Source organism: Ruditapes philippinarum, unplaced genomic scaffold, assembly GCF_026571515.1.
Source record: "Ruditapes philippinarum isolate M1 unplaced genomic scaffold, ASM2657151v2 ctg2614_1_1_1_1, whole genome shotgun sequence".
NCBI classification, from domain to species: Eukaryota; Metazoa; Mollusca; class Bivalvia; order Venerida; family Veneridae; genus Ruditapes; species Ruditapes philippinarum.
Window position 1 is genome coordinate 58,396 of NW_026855026.1, and position 15,219 is coordinate 73,614.

At 32.6% G+C, this 15,219-nt stretch overlaps 1 protein-coding gene across 1 annotated transcript; it reads left to right on the forward strand.

The window, feature by feature from the left end:
- The first annotated feature begins 1,139 nt into the window (after positions 1–1,139).
- On the forward strand, positions 1,140–14,893 carry LOC132741877 (retinoid-inducible serine carboxypeptidase-like). The gene is made up of 12 exons (XM_060730141.1): positions 1,140–1,288; positions 2,121–2,269; positions 2,552–2,641; positions 3,155–3,313; positions 3,905–3,979; positions 6,088–6,198; positions 7,395–7,593; positions 8,306–8,425; positions 9,163–9,225; positions 9,890–9,967; positions 10,630–10,784; positions 13,964–14,893. Exons 1-12 carry the CDS (start codon positions 1,231–1,233, stop codon positions 14,027–14,029), a joined length of 1,323 nt encoding a protein of 440 aa, XP_060586124.1. The 5' UTR covers positions 1,140–1,230; the 3' UTR covers positions 14,030–14,893.
- Positions 14,894–15,219: the final 326 nt, after the last annotated feature.

The following is a 15,219-nucleotide window of genomic DNA, read 5'->3' on the forward strand; positions in this document are numbered from 1 at the left end:
ATTTGATCACCCATGACATGCTTGCTACCACATTTTGTTATAAATGCTGGGAAAATAAACTTTAGATAAACTAATTAGATAATACGCATAAGCTGTATTCTTGTTATACATGATATTACATTGTTTTTAGGTAATTACTGGTGAAATCTTGTAATTATAATGTTTCTTAAGTTTAAACTTGTCATGCTTATCTTTTGTATTTCAAAACCATAGTATATTTTTCAAATGGAAAAAAAAGAAAAGCAGATATACAGTTAAATAAAGTTTTGATACAGAATTTATTTTAGTCTGATTGTGTTGGAAGCTATAAGCTTATATGTACACATAAACCATTCCTGGTGTAACTTACCAATACTGAGCAATGAGTATATAGAGTTTCTTGCTTAAGGAAATAACAACTTAATTGCCCCTGACCTTTAGTTTGTTACTGCCTTCCAATTACATATTGTATAGATGTGTTCATACTGAAATTACGATTTTAATAAATATACTATTTAACATCATTATGCAGTACCAAAGGATATGTTATACATGTAGTTTGATACTAATAAGAAAAAATAAAACTTTTCATAGGCAGGCGTTCATCCAGATAGATGCAACATTAAATGAATGGTTAAATAATAATTATGGCCAAAACTTTAAGAAAGCAAACTATGAAACTGGGTGTGTTGATATTCTGAAAATGCTATTCATCAATATAACATGATGTTCCTGCAAGATTGCAATGGAAAGTCTCCCCCCCCCCCCCCCCTTCACACACACACACCAAAAAAGAAGAAAAAAAATTACACAAAAAACAGCAAGAACAACAACAAAAAAGCCAAAACTTTCCTAATATCATGGTTGTAATGAAACATTTTTTATGGATAATGGTTCAGTAATCTCATGTTTTTGAAACAAAAATTAGTTTCTCTCCAGTGGTGTTATGTCAAAATCAGTGCAGTCCCTTTAATTAACAGGGAATTAGAATTAATAAGTAATTTGTGTGTTTTATAATTAACAATTTACAGAAGATATTTTGTATTATTTGTGAAAAGCACTGTGATAAATCTATTATCTTGAATACCTGTGACTTGTGTGTTTTAAAACTAGAAAGATTTTTATGGAAGATAAAGGACATGAGATTAATAAACACTGTCTTCTAATAAACTTTATAATCTAGGACATCACATGATAGTCATGTGACACTTCTATTGAAACAGTACACAAACAGTGAAACCGGCAGAGAATATGAAGGAGTTAGTGATTTTATTAACACTATTTGTTGCTCTGGTCAGTATAACAGCTGGTAAGTGGTTTACCTACTTATTTAGTTTTTAATGAATTGAAAATATCTACTTTTAAAGAAGCCTGAACTGATATGTAGATCTACTAAACTGAAAAATGCAATGATTATTGATACAATTAGCAATTTTCAAAATTCAGTTGAGACTATTGAACCATTTATAAAACTCAAGTTATTTGTTGTGCATTTTTTCATTTACTATACATGAACTGTAATAGTAGTGTAATATATGAAGTAAGTTTCAAGGAGAAGTTATTTTGTTTAAATTTTTACTAAAATAGAATAGCATTTGTGTGTACATATCATAGGATAGAAATAATAAGACATTTGATATTATGTGTCACAGGGTAAGAAAAATGTGCAGCCTTACTGGGACCCGAACCTGGGATGTTGGAATACTGTTCTGCGGCTCTAAGTTCTGAGCTTTACAGCAGCTAATATCTTCTCCCCTAAATAATCAACAGTTCTGAACTGTGACTTAGTACTCTGCTGTATTGAAATTCGTCGTCAAATTCTCAAGTTTACAGAGCAATGTGAATTAAACTCTGATCTATATCTGCTTCCATGTTGGCAGCCAAATGTCACAGGATGGGAGCCTAACTTTCGACTCAAACACGAAACCCTCGGAATACCGTTCCGTGGCTCTAGGGCTGAGCTATTCGGCTGCTTTCACATCTTCTCCTCTAAATAGTGAATAGTTCTGAACCGTGACACGTTTACAGTGTAATTAGCTCCCTATAGATACAGATTTTGGTAATATTTTGTTTAAATTTAATTTTTGTGCAATAATGCTTTATGGAGAAATTAATAAATATATTTTATTTGGATTATATAGAACCATTAAAGTATGTACGTTACCATGCTGAACCACAACAGGAATGGAGTTACGTTGATGTACATGAAGGGGCACACATGTTCTACTGGTTGTACTATACCACAGCACCTGAAGGATTTAAACAAGCTCCACTTGTTATGTGGTTACAGGTACACATATTTCCTAACAGCTTTAAACATTTAACAGCTAATACCTACTTAACAGTTCAGACATGTAATTATTATACTATACAGTAGAGATTACCCAATGAAGAGAAACAATGTTGTTGTTTTTTTCATTTCTCTTTAATTGTTTCCTGTCAACACTTTCAGCTTTTGCCGATGATTCAGTACTCCTTAAATATAGATTTTCATGAATAAGCATTATCATCTTTATTCAGTATTGAGTTTAAAAAAAAAAGATTCTATATATAAAATTTTTACTGTTTACAGGGTGGACCAGGAGGGTCAGGTACAGGATTTGGAAACTTTGAGGAGATTGGACCCTTAGATGTGCAGCAAAATTCACGAAATACAACATGGGTATGCTTTCTATCATCAAAACTGTGTAATGCCATTGGCTGTGTTCTAACCAGCTAGCTTAGAGGATAAGTGGTGCACATAATATCCAAATAATGTAATGATCTAAAACTGAGCTGTTAATGTATAAAGCTAAAATGTACTTACTCATGCGTCTGCTTTGCTGTTTTCATAACACTTCGGTTAAGTTTTTGCGTACAAGTTGATATCTACATAACTACTAAAGGGAATAGATTGAAACTTCACAGTTGTTTGAGAGCATAATAGGAGGTAATTTTCCAAGGCCCATAACTCTTATATGGATATTAAGTTCCTTTTTAAACTTAGAAAATTTTACATAAACCTGGCTCTTGCTCTTCTATCACTCACTGAGAAATTTTAAGCTCGCTGTCCTGACAGCTCTTACTTATTTGGTGTTAGGAATGATGCATGAAGAGGCAACACAAGGAAAATCATTCAATGATCTTTACATTGTTTATATGACTTAAAATGAAAACCAAGATTTTTTGTTTTCAGTTACAAGTAGCAAGCTTATTGTTTGTTGATAACCCAGTAGGAACTGGTTACAGTTATGTTGATAACAAGGACGCTTACACTCATGATGTAGCCGGTATTGCAGCTGATATGATGGTTACCTTGACAACATTCTTCATGACAAAATCTCCTCAGTTTCAGGTATTCTCTAATACTTCAGAAAATTTTTTTTACATAATCATAGCTTGTTAAGCTCTTCTTTTCTTTAAGTGTGTGTAGTTCAATGCTAAGTTAATTCAGTCTTTGTTTTAAATCAAAAATTTACAAAAACGGTTTATTTTGTTAAAATGAATTTTAGATTCTTGGTTGTTGTAAATAAAGATTGATGACTGATACAGGCCTTTCTCTAAAGATATGCATACAATGCAATCTATCACCAGAACAAGGCTTACAGGGCATGAATGTTAACAAAAAAATTGCTGACCTGACAAGTCTAAAGACATAACACAAACAAGGAATATCTGCTGTGTTCTGCTTTACAATTCAACTTCAAGATATGATAATATAGTAAATTCCACATATAACCTCATCGCTTATAGCAATATACTGTTTATAACGATGCTGTTGTCCCAGTCCCGACTCTAAGTTTTCAGATTGGTTGCCTCACAGATATAACAATATCCAGATATAAACATTTTCTTGTTTCTTTTTCTTGTTTTTAAATCAAAACTTTTCAATTCATAAGATATAGATGTTGGAGTGTTCATGTTAATCAAAACATTTTTATTTCAGGATGTACCATTTTATATCTTCTCAGAATCTTATGGTGGAAAAATGACAGCAGCTATCAGTCAAGCTTTGTATCAGGTATATATAGTGGCCAGTTTTTTTAATGACACTGTACTTGTATATTCATATTGTGGCCACCTTTAGTGTGTAGAGTTTTAAAGAAAACATTGATCTACTTTGTGTGAAGTAAAAGCTATGCCCTCGTGATATAATTCCTCGCATCCGAACTACAAACTGATTTTATTGAGCGATAGAATCACAGTTTGGGATATATTATTTCTTAATTTACTAAGAGACTGTGTAGCAATTACCAATATTTTCTACTATCAAATTTGAACAAAGTATTATTACTGGTTGGAGAGATAACTCCGACACTAAATCACATATTTTTTGTAATATCTTCATTATCTTCCTGTATATTTTAAATTTTGAACCACATAAATAAAGCTCAGTTCAAAGACTTTACATTACACTACAAAAATTATGTATGAAAATGAGAATTGGTACTTCTTTAAGGTCCTGAATGAGGTATACAAAACATGGTCTTTTTTACCCCACAACAGTAGATAAAGTCGACTCTTAAATTTTTAAGTAAAAAATGACAGGAAAATCAGCATCATTAATTTATTTTTACACCTTATATGTTTTAACTATTTTTAGCTCACCTGTCACAAAGTGACAGGGTGAGCTTTTGTGATCGCTTTTCGTCCGTCCGTCGTCCGTAAACTTTTACTTTAAATGACATCTTCTCATAAACCACTAAGCCAATTTCATCCAAACTTTACAGGAATGTTCCTTCGGTGGTCACCTTTGAAAATTGTTCAAAGAATTTAATTCCATGCAGAACTCTGGTTGCCATGGCAACCAAAAGAAAAAACTTTAAATATCTTCTTCGAAAAAACCCAAAAAGCTAGAGCTAAGATATTTAGCATGAAACATCCTCTAATGGGTGTCTACCAAGTTTGTTCAAATAAAAGCCCTGGGGTCAAAATTGGCCCCGCACCAGGGGGTCATTGATTTTCCCTATATGCATATAGTAAAAACTTAAAAAATCTTCTTAAAAAGAACCCAAAGAGCTAGAGTTTAGATACTAAGCATGAAACATCTTCTAGTGAGTGTCTACCAAGTTTGTTCTTATAAAAGCCCTGGGGTCAAAATTGGCCCTGCCTCGGGGGTCATTTATTTTCCTTATATGTGTATAACAAAAACTTAAAAAATCTTCTTTGAAAAAACTCAAATAGCTAGAGTTTAGATATTAAGCATGAAGCATCTTCTAGTGAGTGTCTACAAAGTTTGTTCAAATGAAAGCCCTGGGGTCAAAATTGGCCCCGCCCCGGGGGACATTGATTTTCCTTATATGTGTATAGCAAAAACTTAAAAATCTTCTTTGAAAAAACCCGAATAGCTAGAGTTTAGATATTAAGCATGAAACATTTTCTAGTAAGTGTCTACAGAGATTGTTCAAATAAAAGCCCTTGGGTCAAAACTGGCCCTGCCCCAGGTGTGTCATTGTTTTTAACTATATGTGTAAAGAAAAAACTTGACCAGCTAGACCTTAGATGTTTAGCATGTAACATCTTCTAATGGGTGTCTACCAAGTTTGTTCAAATAAAAGCCCTGGACTTTAACTGGCCCCGCTCCGGGGGCCTATATACAGGTGAGCGACTTCAGGGCCATCATGGCCCTCTTGTTTGTTGATGTAAAAACATTTTTTCAAAAGTCTTTCCCAAGTCAGTGGCCTTTGGTCAATACATTTCTAACTACCTCATTGTAATTTAGTAAGAAGAATGTTTTGAACGAAAAGTTTTGGTTATTTGAAAAATATTAAAAAAGTTTACCAACTTACAAAAAATCATCACATTCTGTCCTGCTCCTATACTACTAGGTGACCATATGCTTTTTTGTTAAAAAAAACAAAGTTATTAAAATTATGTTTATCAAGTGTCGGGGTTATCTATGCATCGGAGTTATCTCTCCGACCAGTATCTTTAAAAAACTTTAATCACACAATATTAACAAGGGCACCTGCATGCGAGTGATACAAATTTTAAAGCTAATACAAAATATTATTTAAATATCATATCATTTTAAATATAAGAGTTATCCAAAGAAAAACAATAAATATACAAATGTACAATGGTATGTCACAAATTTTATATTTTAAACATGATAATTTAATTGTATAGGCAATACAAGCTGGAGATATCAAATGTAACTTTAAAGGTCTGGCGATGGGAGATTCCTGGATTTCACCAATAGATTCCACAGTCACCTGGGCTCCCTACCTTTATACTAATGTGAGTAATACTAGTTTTATTAGTCTCATTTTAGAGATCCATGATTCATTAATCTTTTTACTTTTGCTTGATCTTTGTCAATCATTTCATTAACCAAGATAATAGGTTTATTCAGTCACTCAATTTAAATGGTCCATTTTATACGAAAACATGTTGATTGTCAGCAAGCCTTTGCAAAGCATACTGATTAATTTTCATAAAAAAAAAAAAAAAATATATATATATATATATATATATATATATATATATATATATATATATATATATATATATATATATATATATATATATAAATGTATATATATATAAATGTATATATATATATACATAGTAACCTTCCTTCAAATGACTGATTAAATTTCAAAGTTCAATTATTTTGAAACATCTTTACAATATTCATGAAATAATTACATCATAAAACCACAAACTTTATAGTTATTATGCCCCCACAGAGTGGGAGCATATAGCGTTGCACTTGTCCGTCCGTCCGCATGTACGTCTGTCTGTCCGTCCGTCTGTCTGTACGTCCCGAAATCTTGTGAACGCAACTCCTCTTAAACCGGATGGCAGATTTTGCTTAAACTTTCAGGGATGAACAACCTTAATGTGTAGATGGTAGTAATGGAAGGAATTTTTGCTGTGACCAAATTTAACAGAATTATGGCCCTTTGTTGATTTTTTCACTATATACATTTTGTACCATATAGAAATTTTGTGAACGCAACTCCTCTTAAACCGGATGGCAGATTTTGCTTAAACTTCCAGGGATGAACAACCTTAATGTGTAGATGGTAGTGAAGGAAGGAATTTTTGCTGCGACCAAATTTAACAGAATTATGGCCCTTTGTTGATTTTTTCACTATATACTATATAGAAATTTTGTGAACGCAACTCCTCTTAAACCGGATGGCAGATTTTTGCTTAAACTTCCAGGGATGAACAACCTTAATGTGTAGATGGTAGTGAAGGAAGGAATTTTTGCTGCGACCAAATTTAACAGAATTATGGCCCTTTGTTGATTATTTCACTATATACCATATAAATGTTGTCGGTGGGGGCATCCATGTCCTTTGGACACAGTTCTAGTTATACTAGTATTTCATAGGAGTTATATTCAAGTCCTGTTTGTATTTAGTTTGTGATATTGGTCGTACAGTGGATTTGGCTTTAAATGATATGATTATGTTATTTTACAGTCACTGATAGATAGAGCTGGATTAAACTCAATCAATAAGTCAGTGATCATAATCGAGCAAAACATTCATGACGGTAAATGGGAAGACGCAACTAGTAACTGGGGAGCCACACAAACTATTGTTGCCTTGACAACCAATGGTGTCAATTTTTACAACATACTCAAGTGGGGTCAGGATGAAACATGCAGGCTTTTTAAAGGTATTTATTACATATTATCTTTAGTTAAAAGAAGTTATTTATTTCTTTTTATAGATGATTTCTTTAATAATAATTGTTTTCATTAAGAACAATATAGTAAACTTAATGAATGGGGTGATCATGTTAACTTGCAGTAAGGAGGGGTGATCCCGTTAACTTGCAGTAACAATACTGACGCTAATAAAAATATTATATAGGTTAATGCCATAGGGACAAAACTCAACAATATATTAAATTAGCATGCATTGCTTTAATTTCAATATAAGAATGAAACAATTCAGGATTAATAATATCTGTCATATGTTGTGGTTTGGATCATATCATCCATCCAGAGGGTACCTGCCCATAAGGCTGTAACAATGCTTGCATATTTTATCGATATTTTTTTTAATGGTTAATCACAATTAATTAATTTTTCATGGACATTATTGTTCATTTCATCCATAATGATTTTCATACAGTAGCCTATGAATTTACAACTTCATTCAGCATGGCTAAATGCCGTCATATTTAGAAGGAAATGTAATTCTAAAATGCGCCAATATGATGCCATTTTGGAGCACGCAACTTTTCTGTCACCCCCATTTCAGATAGGTAAAACTAATTAAAAAAACAAGTCTGATATGCAAGAAAATCTTTTTTTACACCTACGTGTATTTTGTGTCCTATGTCAGGATAATGTATACGGACACACATGTATTTTATCTTCTAGGTCAGGATAGTCTATCAAGTCGTATGCTGTCACGTCTGCACCAAGATGACCTGGCTGAGTTGATGAATGGCAAGATTAAGCAAAAGCTTGGTATCATTCCAGACAAAGTCGTATGGGGTGGTAAGCTCAGTTTAATCTAATTAGATATACTTTTTTAAAAAAAAATCTGTATATTTTGTAATTGTCTCAAACAAAACCAAGTTATATATATGTTAAGAAATTTTTAAAATACTTTATTAAGGCATGAAATCAAAGGAAAGGAAAAGCATTTTTAGTAAACTGGAATTAATAGACTTGCTCTTATTGCCACTTGATATTTCTATTTCTGTGACTAAAAACCTTTTGACATATTCTTGTTGTGGTGACAATATTCTTATTCTTGTTTTTTTAAAACCCAATGAAATGATAAGATGTGCACTTTTCTGTGTGACTGAAACATCTATGAAATCTTAACATGTATAATTATTACTGTGAAGTAATTTAATATAATAATACCAGTACCGTTGGCCTAGTGGTTAAGGCATCGGCCTTCGGAATGGGAGGTCAAAGGTTCGAGCCATGCGGGTAGCGTTAATTGAAGGATGAATGTTTATCGTGGGACTCGTTCCAAAATGGCCGCTTTGTGTGCCGCGAGGTAGTTTAAATGAATGGTTACCGATTTCTATCCGCCTAGCGCCTAGCATAGTGATAGGAGTTGGGAGGTACATGGTATGCAAGCAAAAGGTGTCTCATAAGCCAGAAATGGCTGGCCCTTTCAGTAGGGTTGACACTAAAATAAACAAGACCTATACCTTTTTTAATATGATATTGATATAATATGATACCATACGATACAACATATACTTACTGATTTTCAGGTCAGTCTAGTGAAGTATTTGCTACACAAAGTGGTGACTTCATGAAACCTGTTGTAGATATAGGTAAATAACTTTATTCTGTTGGTAATAACGTATTTATTCTATTATATATATAAAGTTACTACTTTAACAATTTCATTGTTCCTTTAAAATTTAAAACCTATACAAAATATATATATTATTAGTTATAAAGATTTTTGTAACGGGTTATATGGCAAATATGTACAGATGTTTGCATAAAAACACAGGCTGCTAGACAAGGTTTATATTGCAAACAAATTTTGATATACAGCCATATAGTATGTCAACACTATAATAATTTTATTGTGCAGCACAATACTTCGAGGAAAAAATAAAATACTTCATAAATAAAATACTTGTCTGCAGCCGTGTAGATTATACATAAATGTCTTTATTATCAAGTGACAAGCAATGTTACAAAAGTGGAATATTATCGAGTGGTAGAGGTTATAAATACATTTTCCATGCCCAAACTTAGATCTCAGGTATGTGATTGGTCAAAAACTGGCACAGAATGTACATTGATGACCAATGAATATCCTGAGATCTTAGACTGATGTCAGAAAAAAAGTTTTAAAACCTCTAGGCCTGTCCTATGTAACTGTGTTCCTTGATAACATACATGTATAATAAATATAATACTGATATATTGATTGAAAACTCTGATAATACTGGTTATATTAACTAATTGAAATATTGTTTCAAGTTGATGACCTAATACAGAACACAGATTTAGAAGTGGTTGTTTACAGTGGTCAACTTGATCTTATTGTGGACACGATAGGTAAGTTAAGCCTTCAATGATTTATCTTTTTTTTATGCCAATTCTTTTAACACTTTAAGTAAATTATAAAACTCACTAAATATTACTACGACTTGTTAAAACTTACTGTTTTTCATTTATAAAGCTACAAATAGAAAATCACCTTTGAAAATCGATTAGTATGTGTCTCAACAGGATCTTTCAAATATTTGTAGGGGCGCCCGTAGCCGAGTGGAAAAGGTCGTTGACTTAAACCACTTGCCCCTCACCGCTGTGGGTTCGAATCCTGACTTTGGATTCTTTCATATGAGGAAGCTATCCAGCTAGCTTACGGAACGTCGGTGGTTCTACTCAGATGCCCGTTCGTGCCTGAAATAATGTATGGAAGGGCATCCGAGGTCTTCCTCCACCAGTAAAGCTGGAATGTCGCCATATGACCTATACTTTGTTGGTGTGACGTAAAACCCAATCAAACAAACAAATATTTGTAAGACTCTGATCTCAGTAACTAAATAAGGGATGAACTAAGTTAGGGTAAAATTATCCTGAAATTTTGAAGTCAAGGTCATATTTATCATATTTTAAGATCATGCAAAGTATACTAAATTTTTATTTTGTAATTTTCAATCTGCAATATGTTACCTTACCATACACCTTTAATCTTTTTATACTACCTATTTTAGGAACAGAAGAGTGGGTTCATAGACTTGAAATCGCACAGGAATTCAGAGATGCTAAACGTTCCCCGATACTAGATCCATTGACACGATTAACATCTGGCTATGTTAAAAAAGCGAAGAATTTCTCATTTTACTGGATTCTTGATGCCGGTCATATGGTAAATATTTCATTTATTATGCCACCGCAGCATCTGCAATGCGGTGGCATATAGCGATTCACCTGTTTGTGTGTTTGTTTGTTTGTGTGTGTGTTATATAGATTATATAGTGAACTTAAAAAATCTTCTTGTGAAAAACCACTAGTCCAATTTCTACCAAACTTGGCAGGATTGATCCTTGGGTGAAGGGCTTCCAAAGTTGTTCAAAGAATTTCATTCCATGCAGAAATCTGGTTGCCATGGCAACCAAAAGGAATAATAAGAATAAATTTAAAAAATCTTCTTGTAAAGACCCAAAAGGCCTAGAGCTTAGATATTTTGCATAAGGCATTGTCTGGTAGACCTCGACCAAGATTGAACAAATTATAGCCCTTGGGTCAAAATCGACCCCGCCCCGGGGGGTCATGGGTTTTCCTTATATGTACATATAGTAAAAACTTAAAATACCTTCTTGTAAAGACCCAAAAGGCCTAGAGCTTAGATATTTTGCACAAGGCATTGTCTGGTAGACCTCTACCCAGATTGTTCAAATTATAGCCCTGGGGTCAAAATCGGCCCCGCCCCAGGGGTCATTGGTTTTCCTTATATGTATATACTTACAGTAAAAACTTTAAAAAAAAAATTTCTTCTAGCAATTGACAAATGCTAGAGGTTAGATATTTTGCATGAAACATTGTGAAGTGAACTTCTAGCAAGATTGTTCAAATTATAGCCCTGGGGTGAAAATTGCCCCCGCCCCGGTGGTCATTGATTTTCAATATATACATATAGTAAAACATCAAAAAATCTTATTGTCTGAAGGTACAAGGCTTAGAGCTTTAATATTTGTTAAATGATATCATCTATAGGTACTCTACCAAAGTTGTTCAAATTTTGCCTCTAGTGTCAAAATTAGCCCCGCCCCGGGGGGTCATAGGTTTTCCTTATATGTAAATAGTAAAAACTTAAAAAATCATCTTCTCTAAATTTACAAAGGCTAGAGTTTAGATATTTTGCATGAAATATTATGTAGTGAACCTCTAGCAAGATTGTACAAATTATAGCCCTGGGGTCAAAATTGGCCCCACCCCCAGGGGTCATTGATTTTCACTATGTACATATAGTAAAAAATTTAAAAAAATCGTTCTGTCTGAAGGTACAAGGCTTAGAGCTTTTATATTTGGTATATAATATCATCTATGGGTCCTCTACTAAAGTTGTTTATTTATGCCCCTAGTGTTAAAATTGCACTGCCCCAGAGGCCATAGTTTTCCTTATATGTATAAAGTAAAAACTTGAAAAATCTTCTTCTCTGAATTGAAAAATCTTCTTCTCTGAATTGACAAAGGCTAGAGGTTAAATATATGGCATGAGACTTTGCGAAGTGAACCTTTACCAAGATTGTTCAAATTATAGCCCTGGGGTTAAAATTGGTTCCGCCCCGGGGGTCATTGATTTTCATTTTGTACATTTGGTAAAAAAATAAAAAATATTTTTTGTCTGAAGGTACACGGCATAGAGCTTTGATGTTTGCTATATAATATCATCTATAGGTCCTCTACCAAAGTTGTTCAAATTTTTACCCTGGTGTCAAAATTGGCCCTACCCGGGGGCAGTGATTCTCATTATGTACACAAAATAAAACAAATGTTTTCTGAATGGGAGAAAGCTACAGCTTAGATATTTGACTTGAAATGTTGTATGGTGGACCTGTATAAAGATTGTTTTGAATTAAACCCATGGGTCCAAAATTTTGCCTTGCCAAAGGGGACAGTGACCTACTTTCTTGTCCTTTGATGTACAGCAATGAAATTTTGACCATGTGCACAGTTTAAGTTGTAAAATTGAACTTTGATATCAGGTGACCTAGATTTTGATGATGTGACCTACATTCTTGTCCTTTGATGTACAGCTATGAAATTTGAACCATGTGTACAGATTAAGATGTAAAGTGAACATTGATATCAGCTGACTTAGATTTTGACAAAGTGTCTTATTGTGTTGTCCTTTGATGTAGTCATGAAATTTAGGCTGTGTGAAATATGACCTTCACCACCAAATTCACTAGACTCCAGTGCATTTATATATTCCTACTCTGATCTTTTATTGAGTTAACAACAGATTTAACCACTAATCTGATAATAAGAATTAGATAGGTCAGGGATCTATGCATTATGACAATCTTCAAAATTGTATAGAAACAAAAAAAAAATCTGTTCCTACACTACTATTTAGTGTTGTATTAATGCGGTGGCATAGCATTTTTCTCACATGCAATCTTGTTTTATCTATTATATTTAAGATAAATACAATTTCATAAATATTTGCCTTTTGGACTAATGAGGACTATTTTCTGTCTTTTTTTTCTCATAGCTTTTATTTAGCCCTGCATTTAAATGTTCCTATAATTTGTCTTTGGATAACATCATGCATGCCAAAGAAAAGTAGGTCAAAGACTAAGTTAAATATTAAAAAAAAAGAAATTAAATAAATGTTTTTTGAAACATTATTGTTATGTTTTTTTTCCTAATAGTTACATAAACACTGTCATAAGTGAGTATATAGTGAATTTTATAATACTGCACATTTGTATCGTCGCTTTTCATTGGATAATCGTGACATTTATATAGTTTTATATACACGGCTGTTGTCAATTCATAAATAAATCTTATTTTTTTTCTCTAAAAAATTATGCTTGCTGTATTATAAATTAGTTATAAAGATTGCTGAAAGGTTATATGGCCGTATATAAACGGCTATTTGCAATATAACCCTCGCCTAGCAGCTAGGGTTATATTTACAAATAGCCGTTTATATAGGGCCATATAACCTGTCAACAATCTTTATAACTAATAATATAAATGAAGTGCTTTAAAAACTTAATTTTTTTTCTTTTATTTTCATTCTAACTCACTTAATCCTTTTACAGCTAAATATCTGAGTGGACTTTTCCATCTGTCAACCAGAACATGACCATTCATAATTTGTACATGTATATAGAAAAATATAACTGACTTAATAGCAAATAGTGCAGACCATGTCTATCAGATAGCATGGATGTATTGGCTGATCTTGGTCTACACTCGTCATACATGCAGATTATTTAGCGCCCAGCAGATTTATGGTCTAAAATCTCCACCACAAAGAACAAAAACACTTAAAATAATGATATATAATATTGTGTGTATGTTTATTTACAGGTGCCGTCAGATAATGGCGATATCGCACTGAAGATGCTTAAAATGATCACTCAGGGAAAGAAATAAACACTCTCGAGTTCTAGAAGTAAAACCTACTCAATTTTGTTGTAATATAAAAAGATTGTCCATACATGCATCGGATGTTTTGAGATTATAGGAATATGGTGATAGGAATACAAAACCCCAAGTGACAAAAATTGTGACTATACTCACTATAGTTATCTCCTCAATGTTGCAAAAAGGAAATATATTGGTAAAAGAAAGGTACAAATAACCATGTGACTAAAAAAACCTTAGCATCAATATTTACCAGTAATTATTTGGATGTTAATTTTCAGGTCAGAATATTGGGAAGTTGTGTTTCATTAAAATTAAGTTGTTTATTCTTTTATAAAGATCTTTTGAAATTTTTACTATAATTTTATGTATTTAATCTTTAGATATCACTTAATTTATCCCTTTAAACAGCCCAGTTATCACATTTAGTTTAAGAGATTATTTTATCATTGATCATAACTAGCACTTTGTTTTGACAAGATGAAGCGATCTCTTAGCACATAACAGACTATGGTATAACCATATGGATTATTTCTGAAACAGGTATATTTAATATAATTTCAATATAAGGAAAAATTTAATATATTTTCAATATTTAACAAGAGCTGTCTGTAGGACAGCACGCTCGACTATTCTAAGTGCTTGATAGTAAAAGAGCCTTTATATTGTTTAATTTTTTAAGTTCACAAAAGGGCTAATTTTTTTTTATAAATTCATGTTATAGGCCTAAGAGAGAGTCTAATTATACAGTATTGGCTTGACTATTCGGAAGGTAATGTCACAAGGGTGTTTTATTGAGTATAATAATACTAATTACCTATGAATAAATAAATTTGACAGAAAAGGTACAAAGGCTTGTTATTAGGATGTTTTATCACGTAAATCACTGCTTTATTATTATGAATGCATAAAAATTGTCCCGAAAAAGGCACAAACCCTTCAGTAGTTATTGAGATAACAACTTACAAGAAAAACTTAAGCATGAATTTCTAAGTTGAAAAAGGGAGAAAAAATCAGCCTAAATGCAAGATAGAATTATGGATTTTTGTCAGTGACCTACAATTATGACCCTAAATGCATATGTGAAGTTTTTAATAAATATCTTTAATAGTTATTGAGATATGTAAAACTTGCATGTAAACATTAACCAAGAGACTAAGTAGAAAAGGGGATATGAATCAGCCTAAATGAGACTAGAG

Coding starts and splice junctions, on each gene's coding strand:
- LOC132741877 (XM_060730141.1), top strand. CDS start 1,231: ATGAAGGAGTTAGTGATTTTATTAACACTATTTGTTGCTCTGGTCAGT. Junction 8,426..9,162: donor AGACAAAGTCGTATGGGGTG/GTAAGCTCAGTT, acceptor ACTGATTTTCAG/GTCAGTCTAGTGAAGTATTT. Junction 10,785..13,963: donor TTCTTGATGCCGGTCATATG/GTAAATATTTCA, acceptor GTTTATTTACAG/GTGCCGTCAGATAATGGCGA.